The sequence below is a fragment of the Rhinolophus hipposideros genome (genome assembly GCF_964194185.1).
Source record: "Rhinolophus hipposideros genome assembly, chromosome: 21".
NCBI lineage: Eukaryota > Metazoa > Chordata > Mammalia > Chiroptera > Rhinolophidae > Rhinolophus > Rhinolophus hipposideros.
The window spans coordinates 40,522,634-40,547,849 of NC_138067.1; the positions used below are offsets into that span (position 1 = coordinate 40,522,634).

The window sequence follows — 25,216 nt, forward strand, 5'->3', positions numbered from 1 at the left end:
TTCAAATCAGTATGAATTATCTGATGTTGAATAAGGTACGAATGAAGTTTAAAAGTCTTTCCACATTCTTTGCATTCATGTGGCTGCTCACCAGTATGAATTCTCTGATGTTGTGTAAGTTGAGAGCCTCTACAGAAGGCCTTTCCGCATTCCTTACAATCATAGAGTTTCTCACTACTATGAATTCTCTTATGTTTAAGAAGGCTCGAGCCCCTGCTGAAGGCCTTTCCACAGTCCTCACATTCATGTGGCTTCTCGCCAGTATGACTTCTCTGATGTTCAATGAGTAAATAGCTGCGAACAAAGGCCTTTCCACATTGCTTACATTTATATGGTTTCTCACCAGAATGAGTTTTCTTATGTTGATAAAGACTTGAACGATGACCAAAGGCCTTCCCACATTCCTTACAGATAGGGTTTCACACCATGATGAATTTTCTGATGTACACACATATGTCGGTACAATCTAAAAGTTTCTGCACATTCCTTACATTCGTAGGGTTTCAAACCAATATGAATTTTCTGATGTTCAGCAAGGTGAGAATGACGTCTAAAGGCCTTCCCACACTGCATACATCCGTAGGGTTTCAGAGCACTATGAATTATCTGATGTTGAATAAGCTGTGAATAAAACCTAAAGGCCTTCTCACATCCATTACATTCATAGGGCTTCAAATTGGTGTGTATTTTTTTATGTCTGATAAAATGCTGGAGAACTATAAAGGCCTTTCCACATTCCTTACATTCATAGGGTCTCACATCACTGTGGTCCCTCAGTTGTTCAGTAAGGTGTGAGTATTTTCTGAAGCCCTTCCTACAGTCCTGCCATTCACATTTCTCTCCAGTGTGAATTCTCTGATGTAGAGGAAGGGCTATATGTTTTCTGAATATCATTTGACTAAAATATCCCACTTTACGTTCCTGTTGTCTGCCACAGTCAATTCTGCCCTGTGGGTAATTTCTGAAAATAAACCTCATAAGGTTCAAGGTTTTACTTCTTTTCATTGTCTCCCAGTGGTATGAATTTACTTCATAATTGCTTTTTTCTGAAGATAATTTGTTGGTCTCAGTTGTGAAATCAAAGTCTGAAAGAAAATGAGAAAACAAATTCTATTTTCCTGTACTGGGGGTGGTGAGAGGCCTTCTATAGTAAAAATAATAATAAATTGACAAGTATTTCCATAGAAGTAGAAGGGTCATAAAATTCTAAAACACTGTCATGAAATTCTTTAAAGGCAAGAAGAGCTCAGAAAATTATGAACGTTCATGAGAATGTAGTTTTGTGAGTAAGCAAACAGAAAAAGTCAGTAGTTCTCACATTTAGTTCAGGATTAGAATTACCAAGGGAACCACTTACCTTTTAGATACCCACTGAGACTCTGTGAATCAGAAGCTATAGGAGTAGGTCCTGGTCATCAAACTACATTTCTAACATTATCTGCCAGATGGCTCTCTATGTAATTTTTTCAATGATTTGTCTTTATCTTAAACTGAAACCCAAACACATAACCATAATTTGTGTCCCCTATATCCTACCACTCAGCATCTTTTCAGCTACTAGAACACACCACAATCTTTCCCATCACCCGGGGCTCATGCAGGGGCTCATGCTCCACCTTTCAGGAATCCTCTTAGGTGGCTTCTTTTAGTGACCATCTTCAGGTGTTGCATGTTAGAAACCACTTCCTCAGAAAGACTGCCTCTGCTAAGTGTAAGTAAATTCATACCCTTATTCTGTATTCCAACACCTAATCTCTGCTTTCATAATGCTTTTATCACATATTGATGGTCTCATTTGTTTTACCATTTATTTTCTTACTCTAAAGCTCAAGTATAGATGCAAAACATTCTTCAACTACCACTGAAAAACAAGTCCCTATCACAAAGTAAGTGTTAAATAATTAACTGTAGCATAAAATATTGAATTAAAAAAGTAATTTGGATGAAAATAAAAGTAAACAGTGATGAAAATCACTGTCACTGAGGAAGGCAACTGAATAAAATAACCATTTAGTTTCTGAAAATGATGCAACAGTTAACTACACTGTTTCCCTGAAAATACGACCTAGCCAGGCCCTCAGCTCTAATGCGTCTTTTGGAGCAAACATTAATATAAGACTTGGTCTTATTTTACTGTAAGACTGGGTATAATACAATATAATATAACATAATACAATACAACATAATATAATGTAATTAATATAATATAGGGTCTTATGTTAATTTTTGCTCCGAAAGACGTATCAGAGCTGATGGTCTGGCTAGGTCTTATTTTCAGGGAAACCAGGTAGTTCTCCCTGATCCTAATCTCTTACACCTTATTATAGTAAACTATGCTTTTCTCTATCATTTATATTACAGATGAGAAAGATGCACATCCAAATTAGCTCAGTCAAAAATGTAAGTGGAAAAAGTTGGTAACTGATCATTCTCCAGTTGCATTTCCCTTTAAAAATATACATGTCTCTACCACTGTTGTTCAGTCTTTCCTGTGCATAGTCATGACTATTTTCTGTTTTTATCTCAGTCAAGGTAATCAGTTATTGTATTACCTTCATTGATAGAGTTTTAATATCACCCATCAGTCCTACAGATGTTCAGTCTGTTTTGTTTCTCTGATACCTTTCCCAAATTCTCCCTTCTACTCCTTTACAGCCAAGGCTAATTTTTCTTGAATTTTGCAGAAATGTATTTCAGTAATTTTTCTTTTATTACAGTATATATTTCAGTTCCGGATTTTTCTTGAGTGGTTACCCTTAAGATTATGTAAAAGAACGTTTGATATTTAGAGTATTCCATTTTCTCAGTAATTTTTCAGTAATTGTATTAATATTATTTCTAAAGGCTCATGTAAATCTAAGCAAATACATTTGGCGATGTTTGGGAAAAAAATTGACTAAATAATATGAGGGAAGAGTCTGGGAAACTGAGTGCCTGGGACTCCGCAACAAAGGGTACGTTGAAGGTAGGCCGAAGACTGGTAAACCAGATGACAGAGCAGCTTGACGCAATCTAATGTGGTAAATGGGTCAAGTACGAGGTCAAGACAAGCAGAATTCTTCTACAAAGAAAGTATGGTATGTTTACAAAGTTGAAATAATACAAACAATATTCTCCGAAGCAATAAGAAATAAGTAACAATCATAAAAAGCCAAAAACACTTTCTGTTTATAAATAAAAAGCTCTCAATGACTACTGTTAAGTCAATAAGAATGTAAAACCACAGAACTTTTTGAGGACAATGATAATGAAAATACCAGGCATCAGAATCAATGGCCTTAACTATAGTGCTGCAGACTCAGACTGAAAGGCCTGCATCTAATGGGAAATAAAATAAAATGAATGAATTAAGCATTCTACTTAAAAATTAGGAAAATAAAAAAATTAGAAAACGAATGATGATGTAGGTTGAAGAAGACAGAAAAGGGAAATCAATACAATAAGAGCAAAATTTAACTAAAACTGGACAATTGACCCATACAGACCACTAACTTACCTATATTCTGGGAACAAAAGGAGGAACATCCACACATCATGACAATAGTGAAATAGTCATCAATAAAGAAATAGAGAATGTTAAAAAAAAATACAACTATGCAAATAAGTTTGAGATATACATGAAATGATGAGTCTCTCTGAAAATATAATTTATCAAAACTGACTCCCAACTAGATTTACTGACTTTGTTTCTAAAAAATACAATATGGAAAGGAAAAAAAAAACACGAAAAACCTTAAAGTAAAGAAAACTGACAGATGCTACGTTAAAGAAGTTTTTAAGGTTAACCTCCCAGAATGAATCATGTTATCACATAGTCCCAATGTGATACGATGAGAAGGGCACTTCTCTGGTATTCTCCCAAATCCATAATCTCAGTTTAATCCTAAGAAAACATCAAACAAACCCAAGTTTGGGGGCACTACAAAATACCTAACTAGTACTCTTCAAAGGTATCCAGGTCATGAAAGACAAGGAAATACAGGAACTATCACAGATTGGAAAAAACTAAGAACATATATGATGACTGAAAGCAGTGTATCCTGGATTGGATCCTGAAACAGAAAAAAAGTGCAAAAACTGGTGAAATATGAATAAAATATGGAGGTTAGTAAATAGTATTAATATTTTAAAATGTTCATTTGATAGTTTTCATAAATGTATACAATTATGTAAGATACTATCATTATGATACTGGAACTCTTTGTAACCCATTTGTAACTCTTCTGTATAAAATTAAAAAGTAAAACAACAACATACCGACTCCAGAAGAGATGGAAAACCTGAACAAACCAATTTCCACTGAAGAAACAGGAAAAACATTTGTATATTTATCTTCACAAAAAGCTGGTCACAATTAGCTCCCCTGTTGGCCAGGTTTCAGTCTCTATAAAACTATTTTCTGCTAATGCGAACTGGGGTGCCTTGGAGTAATAATAGCTAATTCCTAGTCCAGGGAAGATAAGATACAATGTGAATCTGGGACCTCTTGTACTGAAATGCAAAGGAGCTTTCAGAGACAGAGTCAGTAATTTGTGCTTCTGGTCATGTAGCATTAAGAAGGATATGAGTCACCCTCCTACCTTAAATAACTAGAAAATCAAACAAAATATACAAAACAATGGTTTTCAGATATTGAGCAGCAGGTAGTGCAGGATAGTAATCTCCCGAGAGAAGAAACAAATAAAGAGAGTCCTACAAGAGCCACAAAGCATGGGCAGGGAGAGCTAAAATAGAGCCCAGCTATATCCTTGAGTTGAAAAGACAGAATAGAGAGTTAAAGAAGAGAAAGAAATACAGAAGTTGCAAGGCTGAGTTTTGGAGAGCAGGGAGCTGCAAGGAGAGATACGTCTAGAAATCTGTAGAAGGATCCCCTTGAGACTTTGAGTACAAATCTGGACAGGCCTGTGAGAAAACGAATGAGGCCACTGAATGTACTACCAGATAGGATTAGGCAGAACAATCCCTGGAAATCACACAGGTTAGGGGATAATTCCTTTTCTACCAACCAGAGTGGAAAACCCCTGTAACACATGAGATTTCAGAGTCCCCAGAAGGGTATGGCCTCAGTAGTGGGGCCAAATTAGCCCTTGTGTAAAAGCTGTTCTGGACCCACTCTAGCAGAGCTTTAAAAGCAAACCACAAAAAGGACCAACATGTTTTATATTACATAACTGCATCCCAGAACAAAGCCCAAAAACATACAAAAGAATATTAAAAATGCAGCATCCCAACATAGTAAATTTCAAACAATATCTGACATCTAATAGAAAATTATCAGGTATGAAAATAGGAAAATAATGACCCTTACTAGGAGAAAACCCAAAAGAAACAGACCAAGGAATGACACAGATAATGGAATTAGTAGACAAGGATATTAAAAGAGCTATTATAAATATACTCCATATTTTTAAAAAGATAGTTTTCCATTTATCTCTTACTTTCTATAGCTTATTCTTTATTAGGCTCAACATACAAAGAGCTCATAGGGAAAATTTCCTGTGTATTTTTTCATGTTCAAACTGCTGCACTTATACCTTAATGACAAACCATCTAGGCCTGAATCTTCCAATTTATGGGAAGACTCTTGATGACTAATTCAATTGTTTTAGTGCTTATGAGACTTCAGGTTTTGGTCTTTGTTTTTTCCTCAAGAGGAAATTTTTGTACATTAAAATTTTCTAATATATTTCATTTGACTTTTTAAAGTTTTTGGCACAATGTTTTCCAAAATATCATATTTTCACTGTTTCTAAGAAGGTGCTTTTTTTTCCCTTACATAGGGTTTTTTCTTGATTCATGTTGAAAAAATTTCAGTTCTTTGAGATAATCAAATTTATAGTTGTGACTTACTCTTTTGTATGTTTAGTTTTTATTTCATTAATTTCTGTTATTTCTTTTATTATTTCCTTTCTTCTACACTCTTTGAGTCTACTATGCTCCTCCTAACTTATCAAGTGGATGATTTGCTTATGAATTTTCCGCATTTCTTCTGGAAATAAAAGATCCATTGGGAGAGGAGGCTTACCTACCACCACCTTTCTCCTGCAGAAACTCAGTGATTCTGAGTACAGCTAGAGGTAAAGGCACAGTGATTAAAAAGAGAGGTAGCTGAGTGTTGCCAAAACTGAAAACCAGCACTGACCCAGCCTAGTTCCTGATTGTATTATAGTGATCAGCCTATTCCATCAGACTAAATAGAGGAAAATGTAAATATTCTCTGGTAGAAGAGACCATCATTTAGAGCCATCTTTAGAAGATACCATCATTTAGAATCACGAGTACACAATGTCCAGTATACAATCAAAATTACTAGTCACTTGAGGTGGCATTGCCAATATGATCAATAACAAGAGGAAAAAAGAAACAATAAAAGCAGACCCACAGATGATACAAAAATATGAAAGCATACAAGATTCCAAAACAACTACGAACAAAATGTTTCAGAAAACAGATGAAAAACAGTAATGAAAAGAAAGTAAATAAAAGAATGAAGAATTTCAACAGATTGGATGTTACAAAGACAATCAAATTGAATTTATAGAACTGAAAAAGACATCTGATATGAAAAACCCCCTCTTTAAAAGCAGATTCATCAAAGCAGAATACAGGATAAGTAAGCTGGAATACAGGTCAACAGAAAATAATAATATAGAGAAAAGAAGATAATACATGATAAAATTGAGATATGGTCCAAAGAATTAGCATAGGTATAATTGGAGTCCCAGAAGAGAGGAAAGAATGGTATTTTCCAAAAACTGAACAAAGACTATCACTTTGCAGGACAATCTATCAAATCACTGCAAGCCAATATTTCCACTGCTATAAGTATAAAAAATAATATGAAAAAAGATAATGTTCTAGAATCATTCTACTACTGTAAAAATTATCAAGCGTCTTTTGTAGTAAAGAGAAAATCAGGACCTTGTGTTACCTGTTCTCCATGTAGGTAGACCAGCAATTAAAATAGAACGTTTATGGCTATTCTGAACATACACACAATATGAAATTTGTTTTCTTTGCCAGTGGGTATGCAGAAAAACTCCAAGAATTCAAATCTTTAGTCATTTAGAAAAAGGAGCAATTGTAAGACGGGGCAGAGGGAGGTAAAAAGGTAAATGAAAGATAAAGAAGATTCAGGAGGTGAATGGAAGTGCCCATTTCCATATAACAAAGTCAAAATAGTCTTTTGCTAATAAGGAGAAATTGAGCTTGTTTCTTGGCACAGAGCATAAAATATACAGTGGAGAAAGCAAATATTCCAGATAGCAGATTTTACATCATTTCAGGCCGACGTCCTTACCCAGTGAGACCAGGTTACTGTAATTCTCCAACATTACATCTCTGTACAAATCCCTCTGATCTGAATTTAGGCACTCCCACTCCTCCGGAGAGAAGTCTATGGCAACATCACTGAATGTCAGTGGCACCTGAAATGACAAACCCATGTATTATTTGTAAATAAGGAAAAAACATTCAAGATGGAATATTGAATTGCAGTAAAAGGACAATATATACAAACAAGTAGGATGAAGTTACAAGGTCATAACATGAGTAGATGAGAATAAATAAATTAGTACCTGAAGTAGAGTGCATACACACTTTTGAAGAATCCTTTTGAAGCACACAACATTTCTTCAAAAATACAGAAAAACTTAAATACCAAATATATGAAAATGAAGAAAGTAATCAGAGTTTTCCCAATTAAATGACATTGTCTATATATAAGCATAATACAAACTATGTACCTAAATCACAGACTATTAGTAAATGCAATTTCTTACATCGTTTCTCTTCAAGGAATACGTAAAAATAATGGATTGTTTCCCCCCCCCAAAAAATAAACTATAAAATCTCTTCCAGCCAAAATGGAATAACAGGAATTGGATTTACCCTCCCACATGAAATAACCAGAAACCTGTATAAAATGTACGAAATGATGGTTTTTAAGACAGAAAACATTGGGCAATGAAAAACTATCTCTGAGAGACAAGTAACAAATGAAGTGAACTTTATGATTGCCCTAGCTTACTGCCAGGAGAGAGTGCTACTCCACAACTATTAGAATATTAAAAGTAAAAACACTGACCATTTTAAGTATTGGCAAAGATGGGGAAAAAATGGAACTGATACACTGCGGTAGGAATGTAAAATGGTACAATCACTTTGAAAAATAGTTCACTGGTGTCTTAAAAAGTTCAACATCCATATGACCCAGCCATTTCACCCTAGTGTTTACCCAAGAGAAATGAAGCAGAGATTCCATGAAGGTTCATAGCAGCTTTATTTGTAATAGCCCAAAATGGAAAGCACCCAAATATCCATGAACAGGGGAGTGGATAAACAATTTGGTATATCCTGAAAATAGAATACTAGTCAGCAATAAAATGGAATATGCTACAAATTAATATGCAATGACATGGATGAATCTCAAAGTAAACGTGGAATGAAATAAGAGACAAAAAGGAGTGTATAATGTATGATTTCATTTATATAAAGTTGTAGAAAATGCAAACTAACCTATAGTGACAGAAAGCATACAGCGGTTGCCAGGGCACAAAGGTCAGGGTGGGAAGGGGCAGGAAGGAGCAATTATGAAGGGGTATGAGAAAAATTTTGAAGTAATGGATATGTTTATTATCTTGACTGTGGTGATAGTTTTGCAGGTGTATACATATGTCAAAAATTATCAAGAATAAATAAAAATAAAAAATAATTATCAAATTCTGCACTTTATGAGCAATTTATTGTCTGTCAGATTTCAATAAAAGCAGCTTAAAAAGACAAAGTACATATACTTAATTATATGTCAATTATACCTCAAAAGACTGGTAAAGTTTCTATCTTAGGACATAGTTTGTGTAAAATTAAATAATTTTAGACACAAATTTATTATGTCAGAATTCGTCCAAAGTATTTCTTTATTCTGACAAATCAATGTTTTCATTTATTCCTCGTAGACATTAGACTTAATCTTTCTTAAAGTATTAAGGTATTGATAATTATATTAAATATTATAATTAATTATATTAAAATACAAAGTATTGTACTATTATGATATTTCGGTTGGACAGAAATCCTAACCTCTTCCCCACAGTTCAGTATTATCTAACACATGTAGTTCTAGATGATACTCCTTCCCACAATCCCTTACTGAGTTTGACCACACCAATGCAGGGTGATTCAGATTCACTCAAGACCAGCTGTGTCTGTTCCACTACATCTCTCCAGGCAGGCACCAATCCCATTTCTACCCAAGCCTAAAAGCTTTTCAAAGCTGAGATTTCATCTCACACTGAGACTGAGACCACTTAGAACTCAATTCTCTCTTATCTGCTTGGAAAACTATAGAGAAAGTTTTCCCTCTTATGGTCAAATAGAACCGTGATTTCTATAGCGTGAAACCATGAACGTGACAAGGGAAGCTCAAGGTACTTCACTCTTTCACTGCTCTTGAGACCAGACTGAACACATAGCAGATGAATAAACTATCTGATGAATAAGTGAAAATCAGTTCGAAACAAGGGAGCAAATGAGGAGGACAGCATCCTTCTCTGTAATGGGAGAAACTGAAATAGGGTCAGAGATACAGCTTTCTTAGGTAGGAGGTTTCTGGATAAAGAATGAAAGTATTACATTAATTATATATCACAATATTTCAGGAGGGGGAAAGAGACATCCACGTACCTGGGCCATGTTTTTAGAATTGCCAATCCTCCTCAGGTTTCCTCTACTAGAGAAGCAGAGTTCAGAGAAGCCAGAGCTGGGGGAGGAAAAAGAGGCCTTGAGACCTGGTGTATCTCAGAACTCCAAAAATTATTTAAGGTAAGATAGCCTTTTTAAAAAAAATTCCTTCTTCCCCGTGTCCTTGCCAACTCTCCCACCTCCCAAACATACCAACACATGTCAGGGGACATGAGAAGTCTAGACAAACTCAAGCCCTTTCCCATACCTAGAGAAACAAGCCACACAAGTGTGGTTACAGAGCACAGGTAAGTGGAGTTACACTAATAAAATGTTCTTATATTAGTTATGTGGTAAAAACTTTAATTTAAAGGAGATTATATTAAAGACGCATCTTATAATATCTAAGGGAATGACTAAATAATTATACAAAGATGTACAACCAAAATATCTAATAGAGGAGATAAAACGGAATACTGAAACATAACTGAGTAATAAAAAAGCGGGCAGGAAAAGAGGAATAAAGAATGGATGAAAAAAAGAAAAAGAATGGATGGGACAAAGAGAAAACATTTTAGCAAGATGACATACTTAAGCCACAGTGTCAGTAATTGCATTAAAATGTAAATAGACTAAACAGCAATTAAAAACTAAGATTGTCAGATCAAATTAAAATGATAAAATAGGATCGATTATGATGTTTACAAGAAACATACCTTAACTATAAAGTCACATGTGTTAAAAGTAAATGAGTGAAAAAATATATTTGACAGTAATTAGAAGATCTGCATTAACAACAGATAAAATAGACTATAATGTATTAAGTATTATTATAGAGATGCGTCCTATATTTCAACAAGAACATAACAGTAGTTCTACATTTGTTATGTACCTACTAACATAGCTTCATAATATATAAAGCAAAAACAGAATTAAGGGACAGATAAATTTCTAATTAAAGTTGAGGTTTTAATACCCTCTCTTGGTAACTGATAAAGGGAAGAGAAAAAAAATCAACGAGGCCATAGAAGTTTGAACAGGATTAATCAAATTGACCCAATTGAACATTATACCCCAAACTACAAACTACCTGTTCTTTTTAAATGCTCACCTCCTATTCATCAGAATAATATTATCAGTTGTAAAACAAGTATTTATAAATTTCAAAGGATTAAAACCCAGTGATAATTATGACCAAGAAATTTATTCAAATAATGCAAAGGTCATTTAATTTTCAAAAAGCAATCAATGTAATCTTCCAACTTTAAATAATAAAGGAGAAAACCATTCAATCATTTCATTAGATGCAGAAAAATCATTTGATGATATTCAACATCATCTCATGATAAAAATTCTCAGCAAGCTGGGCAGAAAACATCTTTGATAAAGGGGATCTACAGAATAAAACTACAACTACTGTTATATGAGAGGTGACATATGGAGCACTGTCCTTCTGAGTTCAGAAACAAGCTAAGGTTGTCCACTCCCATCACTTCTATTCAAATTTGTACCAGCAGACCTATCCAATACCATAAGGGAAAAATGTGAAATGAAAGGAATAAAGATTGGAAAGAAAGAAGTAACCCATCTTTATTTGCAGATAATATCATTTTGTACACAGAAAAATTTCAGTTCTAGAAACTATTAGAATAAGTGCATTTATTAGCAAAATTGTTGACTAAAAGATCGATGTGTTATGCCTGATCACTGCCCTGTACACCTGAAGCTGAGGCTGAACAATAATGAATGTCAACTATAATTTTATATGTATATAGTTACAAGAAGCGGAGTACAGCATTGGGAATAGAGAGTGGAAATGTAAGGGCTGTGTGCGATGGCAGAGGGCTAGTGGATGGGGGGAAAGGGGTTGTCCCTGTGTGAGGGATATAAATGATAAACATCTAACTAGTACATTGTTTTGTGCACCTGAAACTAATTAAAAGTTTAAAAAAAAGATCAATGTGTAAAACACAACTGTATTAAAGCAAAGTCATTGGAAAATGAAACTTTAAAAACCGCAACAGTTTATAAAAAATATAAAACACCTTGCAATAAATCTAACAAAGGTGTGCCTGACCTTTAGATGGAAAATAACAAAACATTAATGAAAGAAATGAAAGATGAATGAAATAAATGGAAACATATTCCATGTTTGTGAATTGGAAGACTCAATTTTAAGATTATCAATTCTGTCTAAATTGATCTATTGATTTAGTGCATCTTCAACAATATCAGCTATTTTTCTTGAGAAAAATAACAAACTCATCCTAAAATTATGTGGAAATGCAAAGAAACCGGAGTAGTGAAGACAGTTTTGAAGAACAAAGTTGGGGAAATCACATTACCAGATATCAAGACATAATGTAAAGCTACTATAATTAGAACAGTGGGACTGACACAAGGAATGAAGAATAGACCGACAGAATAGAACAAAGAATCCAGAAAGAGACCTGCACATATATAGTCATGTTTTTTACAATAAAAGTGTAACTGCAACTTAGAGCAGAAAGTATAGTCTTTTCAACAAATGGTGCTCGAGCAATTGGTTATCTGTATAGAAAAAATGATTCTGACCCTGATCCTACTACATACACAGATAAAAATTCAAGATGGATCATAGGCCTAAATATGAAAACTAAAACAATAAATAAAGTTTCTGGAAGAAAAAACAGGAAGACATTTTCATGATCTTGGAGTAGGCAAAATTTTCCTTTTTTTATTTAATTTTTATTTTCATTTATTATAGACTTAGAGAAAAGTTGCAAGAGTAGTACACAGAATTCTTATATACCCGACCCTAATGTTAACATCATAGATGGTACAATGATCAAAACCAGGAAATTAACATCGGCACAATACTATAAATAGCGTATTTACTCAAACATCACCAGTTTTCCCGCAAATGTCCTGTTTTCTTTTCCAGGATCCTCTAGATGATCCCACATATCATTTAGCTGTTATTTCTCCTTAGTCTCTTTCAATACGTATAGTCTTTCTTGTGGTAGTGATTTGCAGTTGCTGCCCTAACAAATTACCACAAATTTAACTTAAAATAACACACATTTATTTTTTCACAGTTTCCATGGACCCAGAGTCTGGACACAGTTTAGCTGGGTACTCTCCTCAGGCTGGTCTCATAAGCTGCAAAAAAAGTGTCGGTTGGGCTGTGTTCTCAGTAGGAGGCTCAACTGGGGAAGAATACACTTCCGCATTCATTCACATTGTTGGCAGAATTCATTTCCTTGAGGCTATATGACTGAAGGCCCAACTTTTGCTGGCTGTCAGCTGGAGGATGTCCTCAGGTCCTAGAGGCCACCTGCAATTTCTTGCAATATGAGATTCTCCAATATTGCCACTTCATCAAGCGGGTAAGGCGCGTCTCTAGCTCCAGTCTGCTATGATGGAGTCTTACATGACAAAATGTAATAACCAGAAGTGACAGCCCATTACTTTTGCCATATAAAGTAACCTAATCACAGGAGTGAAATCCCTTCATCTTTGCCATTTTCTATTGATTAGAAACAAGTCACAGGTCCTGCTCACCCTCCAAGGGAGGGGATCATATACGATTATACCAGCAGGCAGGAATCACGGGGCGATCTTAAAGTCTGTCCACCATACCTATCTTCATGCCTTTTCGTGTTGGAGGAGTACCAATCATTTATTTTGTGAAATGTCCCTCTACTTGGTTTGTCTGATAGTTTCATAGTTAGAATAAGGCCATGCAGTTTTGGCACTGCCACAGTGGTGCTGTGCCCCTCGAGTATGAAAGGGATCGTGATGTCAGTGCTTTATTACTGATGTTAACCTTGATCACTTGGTTGGAGTGCATTATGCTGGGTTTCCCCTCTGAAAGTTACTACCTTTCCTGTTGTTGTCAGTAAGTATCCTGGGTGCTGGAAAATACTTCGACACCATGAAAATCCTCTTTCTCCTCAAACTTTCAGCCACTAATTTTAGCATCTATCCATGGATTTTGTCAGAAGCAATTGTTACTGTGGTGTTTTCCTAATGGCCATTTTTTGGCCTTTCTTTTCAAAATTTAGGTATAATTAATGTATAATTTAGTCTTGTCGTCAGAGGGGCAGAGAGGTCCAGCACAAGGGACAAAGTAAAGCCACTCAAGGGACCAAGATGATGATGCTTGAAGGAAAAGAGGGAATGATCAATGACTCTCAAACAAGTCCTTCATAAATTCAAATACCTGAGCCTCCCTAGAGGGTCATATTGAGGGAATAAGAAAGCTCCAGAGATCACATTTTGACGTTAAAGATATGGTCACACAAATTCTGCTCCTGTGGTTTTTCAGCATCACATCCCTGTACAAGTTCTTCTAAGAGGGCGCAGTCATCAGTACTGCACCCAGAAGAGGCTGCTGCCACATTCCCAAATGTCACTATCTTTGAAATTGCAAAGACCTAAGTTCCTTGTGGCACTGAGAAATTGGAAGACGTGAATTTGATCAAGATATGGAAATGAGGCAGCATGTAGAAGCGATGTTTTCAGCATTCTGAGTTCAGGAACAGCTGATTGTTTATGTAACAGAACATCCATGTAATGAAATTTTAAGCAGTCATTAAATGCTAAGTTTGAGAAGCTGTTAAGGGAATGAAAATATTCGCCATACAGTGTCAGTAAACAAAATTAAGTTACAAAGACCAAAACCCAATTAAAAAATGGGCAAAGAATTTGAAGAGACATTTCTCCAAAGAAGATATACAAATAGCCAATAAGCACATGAAAATATGCTTAGTATCATAAGCCACAAGGGAAATTCAAATTGAAACCACAAAACCAACTTCCTACCCACTAGGATGGTTATAATAAAGACAGATAATAACAGGTGTTGGTGAGAATGTTGAGAAATTGGCTGCTGGGAATGGAAAATGGTGCAGATGTTTTGGAAAACAATCTGACAGTTCCTCAAAACAGCTACCGTATGAACCAGCAATTCTACTCCTAAGTATAATGCTAAGAGAAATAAAAACATGTCCGTACAAAACGTGTACACAAATGTTCATAGCAGCATCATTTACAACAGCTAAAAAGTATTAACAACCCAAATGTCCATCAGCTGATGAATGGATAAATAAAATGTGGTATACCAGACAATGGAATGTTATTTGGTAATACAAAAAAATGAAGCACTGTTCCATGCTAAAACATGGATGAATCTTGAAAACACTATGCTAAGTGAAAGAAGCCAGTTACAAAAGATCACATATGGTATAATTTCATTTTTCTGAAGTGTCCAGATGGAGTGAATTAATATAGATAAGTAGAAAAGTGGTTGCATATAGCTGGGGAAATTGGGGGAAATGGGAAGTGACTGCTAATGGGTTTAGGATATCTTTTGGAGTGATGAAAATGTTCTGAACTTGAATGTGGTGAGGTTGCACAACCCTGTGAATATACTAAATATTTTAAATTGTACACTTTAAATGGTTGAATCGTGTGTATGTGAATTGTATCTCAATAAAGCTGTTAAAAAATTAAGTTACAAATGCGCAAATTTATACAAACACAAACTAGGATTACTTTATTTATCAATATGGAGAGAAAAAGTGACAAACATCAATAAATAGAATAAAGTTTGGAAAACTATATATCCATACATTAACATTGCTTATTTGTGCATTATACTCCTGGTTTTCTTCCTTTTCCTAAAAGTTTATGTAATAAAATTTTAAACAATGGCCATTCCTTAATTTTACACACACACACACACACACACACACACACACACACTTTTTAAAAATTTTTTAAATAGGTGGAAAAAAATTTCACCCCACCCCTTTTAATATCCCTGAACCTGAAGATGAAACCTAGTACATTCTAGAACAAAAGTCCTCAAAATTTTGTGTCTGGGAGCTTGTTAGAAATGCAGATTGTCAGCTCAGACCTACTAAATTAGAAACTCTGGGGCTGAGGCCCAACAATCTGTGTTTGAACAAGCCCTCAAATGCACCCTACATTTGCGAACCAATGCTGTTCAAAAAATAGCTGCTGTGTTTTTACTGAAAGGTTTTACTTCATTCCCGTCAGGTTCCAGTGTCTCAACCCACCCTACAATTTGTTTGCCTATAGAAATGTATTTTCATGTAAACCAGAGACCATATTTGGATGTTTTGAAATGGATTAATGGTAGTCTCAATGTGGTTTCCTATTATATATGAGTATTCCTGATGGCTGGGCTTATTTTGCTTCTGAACCTGCCCTCCTTAGCCACAATGTCCTGAAAACCGCTATTGAGACATTTTGTCCCATTTAATGCCACTTTGCATTTAACATCACTAGAATAAAAACAGTAAGGTATAAAAACCAAATTATGAATTCTCATAATTTGAACATACTCTGTAAGTGCTCCTATAGTCAAAATGAGGGCTCTTTTAAAGAACTTCAATGCAAGTCACCTGACTTTCTCTAAGTGGCAATTCACACCTTCTATCTTACTTATTCTGAGTTCACTTCCTTACTGGATAACAAGTTGTATGAAGTATATCATTGTAATCCAATGAGTACAGCATATTGGTATATTTTAAATACCTGGTATTTGACTCCCAATTTCAAAACAGAAATATATCCTAACAGAATGACTATAAAAGGACATAATCTATACGTAATGTTCATTATAGACTAATTTAGTTTTGTCAAAAATTAGAAATAAAAATTAGAAATAATTTTGTTGCTAACAGTAGGCAACAGGTTACATAACTTATGGAGAGAAAGGGTTTAGGGTCCTGACAAGGGTGTCATGTGCATGACCCCACGATTTACAAATATGTCACTACCGTGTTTCCCCCAAAAGAAGACCTAGCTCGACAATCAGCTCGAATGCGTCTTTTGGAGCAAAACTTAATATAAGACCTGGTCTTATTTTACTATAAGACCCAGTCTTTATAATATAATACTGGGTCTTATATTAATTTTTGCCCCAAAAGATGCATTACAGCTGATTGTCCAGCTAGGTCTTATTTTCAGGGAAACACAGTATTAGCAAAGACATTCGGCAGAAGAAAAAGAAGGGTCTTGTGTCTTTAAAATTAACGTGTGTTTTATGAATAATGAAGAAACATAAACTCACCTGGATTTTAACTTTTAGATGCCTAACAAAAATTCTTTCCTCTTCAGCATCCATTTTTTAGACAGGCACCACTGGAAAAATAGGAGGCAATCATGAGACATCAGGATTTTCTTGGATATCACAGTAACTTAGAAAACACCGTCCATAACCACACCCTCTGACCCAGTCCACCACACACAACCAGTTGGCCATAGGAAGGAGAATGGAACAGTGTTGACCTTCCCAGTACAAGAGAGGCCAGGGTCACTGATGTCTAAAGTGGAATCTGTCTCTATAGCAGGTTCCTGGGGCTAGAGTTGGAAAATGCTGTGGTCATGAAACATGTAGCTGGCCCCTCGGTGCTTCCGAGGCAGAACCTCCCACGAGGGAATCTTACTCTTAGGACCTCTTCCTCGGAGTCGCATACAGCTTCAAAAAAACAAAAAAATCTCAAGATCAAGTCTTCTTGCTGGGATCCTCCATTCTTTCGTTCTAAGGCTCAGGATCTGGCTTCCCTCTTTTATCTCCTGGAGACCCCAAGTGGCTGTGAGGGGCGAGGGCGGAGGAATCAGCGGAGGAATCAGCCTTGAGTTCCGCTGACAACCCATACGGCCACACATCCCTCGCTCAACCATAAGCCAGGTAGTTAAGCACAATCAACAGCAGTCACTGACACAAACGCACACATTCACACACTGTTACGGACACACACCTGATCTCCCATCAGAGACACAGATCTCTGACGCTCACGCAGACACGGGCCTGACACTCCGGGCCCACACGCTTCTCACCCCCACCGCGGGCTCCAGTCCGGCTCGGGCCAGGGACTGTGGAAGCCTCCGCTCATGATTACCTTTGGACACGACTAACTCACCACGTAGGGACCACAGCTGCTTGGACACCGGAAGAGGACCCAGAGCTCGAGGTCGATGAGAGCCCCGTGGCTTCTGGGAAATGCAGTCCAGACGGGATAGTCCGAGCGACTGGGAGCCGGTGGTGCCGCAGCTTGTTCTCGGTGTGCGCAGGCGCGGGGGTGCGCCCGCGCGAGGTGGAGGATACCCCGAGGGTGCCCCCACTGAGTATGATGGTGAGTTCAGGTGGTCTTGTGTAGGTGGAGGAGGCAAGTGGAATCTGCGTCGAGGCTGTAGAAGACACAGCAGGGGCATGCGGACTCGGAGCCTCAGACCTGCGTGCAGGAAGATGAGGTGGCGGGTTCCTGGGTATGGTGGTTCCCTGGATACGAGCTCTGTGAGGACAGGGACTTTGGTCTTTTCGCCGCCTAAGGTAGCGCCAGGAGCACAAGCGGCGGTGAGTATACATTTGTTTTAAAGAAAGAGTGCCTGGGCGTCTGTATATATTCATGTTTTCATTCTCTGTGACATTCTGGGACCCACTGTGTGTCTGTACCACATATGGGTTTGTATTTCTGTTTGCGGGTTTTTTTGGAGTGTGTCCCTTTGGGTATGAAAGTGGTTTGTATTTCAGATTTTGAGATTATATAAAATTTGTTAAGCCCTCTTCTTTCCCACCCTGAAATTCCTCATGCCCAGTAACTTTCTCTTCTCTCCATTAAAACCCGAGTCTGGCTGACTTTTGTCCAAGACACATCCTAGCAGGACCAACTCATCCATTAGGCACAGTAGACAAAGTGCCTAGGGCCCACAAAACTTTTAGCGGCTCACACAAAATTCTTTTAAAAATCAGAATTAAAAATTTATTTTTAAGTTGAAGAAAATGTTTACGTCAAGGAAATTCAATATATTAACTTATTAATTACTAGACCAATACAACTATAAAATGTAATTTTAATTTTTATGGAAAAGGGGGCCCACCAAAGTCGTAATGCAGCCCTGCATATAGCCAAATCAAATCAGATTTCAAAACATTTTTATCTCTTCCAATTCCCATTTGGGACTTGTGAAAACAGCATGACCTTAGATGAAACTGTGTGTAAACTCTGTCACTCATGCTAGCCCCCTCTCCATGGCCCCAATATAGACTGGAACACTTCCTTCCCCAGCTGGACGAGCACCTTGAGAATGAAGTTTGAACACTTGTTTTAGTCTCCTAATAACATTTTCTTTCCCAGACTCTTTGGGAAAGACAGTAAAAAGTTAAAACTTGAGTGCTTGTGTGATTGTGTGTGGAATTGTACCATATGATACACTTTTTGAGGCCTGTGGGATTGTAACTTGAGTTATGACGTTGTGTTTTTATCTGTGAGCGTGATTTAAAATTTATATGGTGTTTTGAATAATATGCTTTTTTTAAGTGAATTCTGTGGAGAATGTGAAGGTGAATCACTGTGTGAACAGGATTGTTGAGTGAGAAACTGCATGACTGAGTTGGATATGTGTGTCTTTGATTATATAAATATAGAACCCTCTGACATTATGACTGTGTATATTTGTGAATGACCGTAAGCCTTCTTATCTTCTCAACAATGAAATAAAGAGAGGAATGTTGCATCTTTTTGGAGCAATAACTTTACTTCAAGATTTGGATGAAAGAGGATTTGCTATTTATCTAGAAAATCATTTGATATTTTATATTTAGTCAGATAGATTTTTTTCCCCCTCAGGAGAATACATCAGCATACCTTTTCAAATAAGAAAGAATTTAGAGCCACATGCTCTGTATGCTAAAGGTTTCAACTTTCATGTCCATCTTAGACACCCAGAGGCAGGATTCCATTCTCTTGTGCTGTGAGGGAGTTTTTAGTGAATACATTTGGAAAGCCCTTGAAGAAAAACATAATTTACACTTAGAGAGGCAGTTTCGCTGAGAGCAGAGAACTAGGAGTAGGGAGTATTGTCCTGGATTTTACATCAAGTATCATTATTTCTATTTTCTGAAAAGAAAACAATGACTCAGAGAAGACAATAGGTTTAAGACCATTCAATTTATCCATCAGAGAACTACATGCCATGCTTCAAATTATAGATAATTAATACATTGTTATATGATTCCAATGAAATGCAAAATTAGAGTTCTGTTTGCTGTGTAAGGCTTTATTACTGTTAAAATATTTCAACTTTGAATGACAGAGTGGTCATTGTCAGTAATAACACAGCGATTTTATCTTTGGTACATTCCCATTCCTCACATTGAGTTTTTAAAAAACATTTCCTCCTACTTTTTTTTTTTTTAACTTTTATTTATTTTAAGTGTGTTTTTCCAGGACCCATCAGCTCCAAGTCAAGTAGTTGTTTCAATCTAGTTGTGGAGGGTGCAGCTCACAGTGGCCCAGGCAGGGATTGAACTGGCAACCTTGGTGTTGAGAGCACTGTGCTCTAACCAACTAAGCTAAGTGGCCACCCATTTCCTTCCACTTTTAATAAAATACTAAATACTTCAGTATGCATCTCCTAAAAATAAGGTTATATATACATGTATGTGTGTATATATACACACACACACACAGACACGCGTGCGAGGTCTGACAATTAAGTTCTCAAACTCATTCTAGAAAAAGTGCCACATACCTTATTGCTGAATATCAGAACGGTCACCTTCAAAGTACTACCTTTGGGAAGCTATGCACCAATGCCAGTGCCTAGGCCACCCTTCAAAGCAATTTGGGGACTCTTTTTCTGGAATGGCCATTAGAGCTGTCATCGTATAATCCTTGATGTCCAGAATGTCATCAAAATGTCTTCCCTTCAATATTTCCTTTATCTTCAGGTAAAGAAAGAAGTCATTGGGGGCCAGATCAGGTGAGTAATACAGTTATTTGTTTACTGGCTAAAAACTCCTTCACAGACAGTGCTGTGTGAGCTGGTGCATTGTGGTGATGTAAAGGCCATGAATTGTTGGTGAAATTTTCAGGTCATCTAACTTTTTCATGCAGTTTTTTCAGCACTTCTAAATAGTAAACTTGGTTAACTGGCCAGTTGGTACAAATTCATAATGAATAGTACCTCTGATTTTAAAAAAAGGTTAGCAACATCATTGCAACAAGTTTGCAAACTTAATCGTCATACCTCATATGTGTGTGTGCAAGTGCGCGTGTACTATATATATATAACATATATGTATATAACATATATGTTGTATAGATAATGAAATTACTGGGACAGAGATTATATACATTTTTAAGCCTCTACAAGAGAACTTTGCAAGAATAGATGAGTAATGTAAGCAGAGAGAGAGAGAGGGAACGATGGAAATCCTAAGAAAGATTCCAGAGGAAATGCTAGACACCCATGTTCATAACAGCATTCTTCACAATAGCCAAAAAGTTAAAGCAGCCCAAATATCCACTGATGGATGAGTGGAAAAACAAAATATGGTATATACATACAATGGACCATTATTCAGCCTTAAAAGGGAAGGACATTCTGATACATGCTATAACTTGGATGGACCTAGAGGACATTATACTAAGTGAATAAGCCAGTCACAAAAAGATAAATATTGTATGATTCCACTTATATGAGGTACCTAGAGCAGTCAAATTCATAGAGACAGAAAGTAGAATGGTGGTTGCTAGGAGCTGTTGGAAAGAAGTGTGGGAGGTAATTAGTTGATGATTATAGTTTCAGTTTTACAAGATGAAAAGAGTTCTGGATGTGAATGGTGGTGATGGTTTCACAACAATGTGAATGTACCTAATACCACTGAACTGTACACTTAAAAATGGTTAAATGGTAAATTTTGTTATATATATTTTACCAAAATTTAGAGAGAGAAAAAGCCTGAAATGCTCCAAAAAACAAAACAAAACTGATGAAACGAAGAATGCCTTTGATGGAATCACCAGTTGACTGAATATGGCCAAGCAAACAATCAATGAACTTAAAGATATATTAATAGTAAACTGAAATGCTATGAAAAACAGAAAAATGGAATGGAATTTTTAAAAACTTGAGGATAAATACAAAAGGTGTAATATATGTATAATGGAATACAGGGAGGAAAAGAAAGAGAAAGGAGTAGAAAAAAGATTGAATTGATAATGGCTGACAATTTTCCCCAATTAATGACAGGCACCAAACCACAGTCCAGAAAGGTTAGGATAAATACCAAAAACTACACCAATGCATATCATATTAAAACTTTAGAAAACCAAAGACAAAATCTTGGAAAGATGCCAGAGTTTGGGGGGTGGCAACTAACTAGAGAGACACAAGGATGAAAATTAAATTAGACTTCAAAAAAACAGACAAGCAAGAATAACATGGAGTGAAATATTTGAAGTGTTGAAGGAAACACCCACTAACATAGAATCCTATATCCAGTGAAATTATCCTTCAGAAGTGAAGAAGAAATAAAGGCTTTCTTAAAGAAGTAAAGATAGGGAATTTGTTGCCAGTAATTCTGCCTTGCAAGAAGTGTTAAAAGAAGTTCTTCATAGAGCTACAAAATGATACAGGTCAGAAACTTAGATCTATGAGGTGTGATCAAACAATATGGTGAATGTTTAAATTAAAATAATTATTACAGTAAAAGACACATTGCCATTAATCCCCCTCAAAATACTCTCCCTTGCTTCGAACACACTTATCCCATCGTTCTTGTCAATTTCTGAAGCAGTTCTGGAGGTCCTCTTTCATGAGCGTTTTTAGTTGCACTGTCGCATCTGGAATGAAGCATGATCAGTACCCTATCTCATCCAGATGATTAAGGTCAGCATCAACAGTGATAAGTCATGTTGATTGTGCATCCTTATTATGATGTGATAAAATAAAGAGACACTTCACCTTTGTGATAGGCTAAAAGAAAAAAACTGCCAACCAAGAATGTCCTATCTGGCAATGTTAGCTTTCAGAAATGAAGAGGAAATAAAGACTTTCTCAGACTAACAACTGAGGGACTTCATCACCACTAGACCTGCCTTACAAAATGCTGAGAGTTCTTCAAGCTGAATTGAAACAATGCTAATAAATAAATTGAAAATACATAACACACTGGCTAAGGTAAATGCACAGTCAAATTCCAAATTTGGTCGTTTGTTAACCACTTAACTATAGAATAAAGGTTAAAGGACAGAATAGCCAGGTAAAATTAATAAGACAGCACTAGTAAGTCCTTACTATCAATAATTACTCTAAATATAAATGGATTGAATTCTCCAATCAGAAGGCATGAAGAGGCTGGATGGATGAAAAAAGAGCAAACAACATGCTGCCTAGAAGAGACTAACTTCAGCTTTAAGGACACACATAAGATCAAAGTGAAGGAATGAAAAAGATTCCTTGCAAGTGGAAACCAAAAGAGAGCAGGGTAGCAATAATTATATAAGACAAAATAGACTTTAAGCCAAAATGGTTAACTCTTGTTATTATATAATGTAAAAGGTCATTACATAATGTAAAATGTGTCAATTCATCAAGATGGTATATCAATCATAAATATATCCACACCCAACATTAAAGCACCTAAATATACTAAGCAAATGCTAACAAATCTCAGGGAAGAAATGGACAATGTTACAATAATAGGGGACTTCAGTACCCCAATTTCAAGAATAGATAGATCATCCAGAAAATCGACATGAAAATGTTGGACTTAAACCATACTTTAGATTAAATGGACCTAACAAACATGTATAGAACATTCCACTCAACAGTGGCAGAATATGCTTTTTTCTTAAGGGCACACGAACATTATCAAAAATAGATCATATGATAGGCCACAAAACAAGTCTTAGCAAATTTAAGAAGAGTGAAATTATATCAAGTATTTCTTCTGGCCTTAATAATATGAAACTAGAAATCAATAACGGGGAAGCTGGAAAATCTACAAATATGTGGAGATTAAACAACAAACTATTGGACAACCAGTGGATCAAAGAAGAAATCAAAAGAGAAATAAAAAATTCTCTTGAAAAACATGAAAATGGAAACAAAACATACCAAAACCTGTGGGATGCTGCAAAAGCATTTCTAAGAGGGAAGTTTATAATAATAAATGCCTATATTAAGAATATAAAATCTCAGATTAACACCTTAACTTTACACCAGAAGGAACCAGAGAAAGAAGTACAAACTAAATCCAAAGCTAGCAAAAGGAAGGAAGAAACAAATATCAGGGCAGAAATAGAGACCAGAAAAGCAATAGAAAAGATCAATGAAACTAAGAGCTGTTTTCTTGAAAAGGTAAACAAAATTGATCAATTTTTAGCTAGACTGAAAAAAAAGGGACACACACACACACACACTAAAAACCAAAAGACATAAATAAATAGAAATGAGGCAATGCTGCTAATATCACAGAAGTACATAGAATCATAAGGAACTAGTATGAACATTTATATGTAAACAAATTGGATAACCTAGAAGAAAAAGATAAATTCCTAGAAACATAAACCTACCAACACTGAATCAGAAAGAAATAGAAAATCTGAACAAACTAATAACAAGTGAGGAGATTGAATTAGGAATAAAAATCCTCCCAACACAGGAAATGTCAGGCCACCTGGTTTCTCTAGTGAATTCTACCAAATATTTAAAGAATTACCACCAATCATCCCAGCTCTTGCAAAAATTTAAGAGGAAGGATCACTCACAGACTTATTTTGTGAAGCCAGCAATTATCCCGATACCAAAGCCAGACAAGAACATTACAAGAAAACTACAGACCAATATTCCTGATGAATGTAGATGCAAAAAAATCTCAAAAAAATATCAGCAGACTGAATTAAACAGCACATTAGAAGGATCACACACTGTGATGAAGTGGAATGTATCCCTGCAATGCAAGGATGGTTCTGCATACACAAATCAATAAATGCGATATACCACATTAATAAAATGAAAGATAAATCATATGATCATCTCAATAGATAATCAAAAAGCATTTGATAAAATACATCCTTTCATGATAAAAACTCTCAACAAATAAGGTATAGATGGACCATACTTCAATATAATAAATGCCATATACATCAAACCCACAGTTAACATTATACTCAATGGTGAAAGGTTGAAAGCTTTTCCTCTAAGATGAGGAACAAAACAAGATTGCCCACTCTCACCACTCTGATTTAACAAAGTACTGGAAGTCCTAGCAGAACAATCAGGCAATTAAAAAAAAGACATCCAGATCATAGAGGAAGATGTAAAATTGTCTTTGTTTGCAGATGATATAATCATATATATAGAAAATCCTAAAGACTCTACCAAAACTCCCCAAAACAGTTAGAACTAATCAATGAATTCCCTAAAGTTGCACAACACAAAATCAACATATAGAAATCAGTTGTACTTATGTACAATAACAACAAAATATTTAAAGATGAAATAATCCCATGCCCAATAGCATCAAAAACAATAAAATACTTAGGAATAAATTTAAACAAGGAGATGTAAGATCTGCATGAAGTGTAATAATTGAGTTTGCGAACTTGTTGTAATGATGTTGCTAACCTTTTTTGACATCGGAGGGATTATTCATTATGAATTTGTACCAACTGGACAAACAGTTAACCAAGTTTACTATTTGGAAGTGCTAAAAAGGCTGCGTGAAAAA

The 25,216-nt window shown here is 35.9% G+C and overlaps 2 protein-coding genes across 5 annotated transcripts in view; one reads left to right on the plus strand and one right to left on the minus strand.

Moving 5' to 3' along the window:
* Positions 1-394: 394 nt before the first annotated feature.
* Positions 395-17,652, minus strand: ZNF404 (zinc finger protein 404). 4 transcript variants are annotated; one of them, XM_081032008.1, is made up of 5 exons: positions 17,619-17,652; positions 16,766-16,836; positions 9,685-9,760; positions 7,301-7,427; positions 395-1,085 (listed from the first exon to the last, which is right to left on the minus strand). In XM_081032008.1, the coding sequence occupies exons 3-5, from the start codon at positions 9,691-9,693 to the stop codon at positions 406-408; spliced, it is 816 nt and encodes a 271-aa protein (XP_080888134.1). In that variant the 5' UTR covers positions 9,694-9,760; positions 16,766-16,836; positions 17,619-17,652; the 3' UTR covers positions 395-405. The 4 variants fall into 4 exon arrangements, with proteins under 4 accessions (XP_080888134.1, XP_080888133.1, XP_080888136.1 ...); XM_081032007.1 differs by lacking the exon at positions 17,619-17,652 and adding an exon at positions 17,457-17,618; XM_081032010.1 differs by lacking the exon at positions 17,619-17,652 and adding an exon at positions 17,598-17,610.
* Positions 17,653-17,711: 59 nt separating this feature from the next.
* The window catches only part of ZNF45 (zinc finger protein 45), a 33,484-nt gene continuing 25,979 nt past the window's right edge, over positions 17,712-25,216 (plus strand). Inside the window, exon 1 of the mRNA XM_081032434.1 lies at positions 17,712-18,052. The gene's annotated coding sequence lies outside the window, so the exon portion shown is untranslated. The remainder of the gene's footprint in view (positions 18,053-25,216) is intronic.

Coding starts and splice junctions, on each gene's coding strand:
- ZNF404 (XM_081032008.1), bottom strand. Junction 1,086..7,300: donor CAGTAACCTGGTCTCACTGG/GTAAGGACGTCG, acceptor ATTTTCTTTCAG/ACTTTGATTTCACAACTGAG.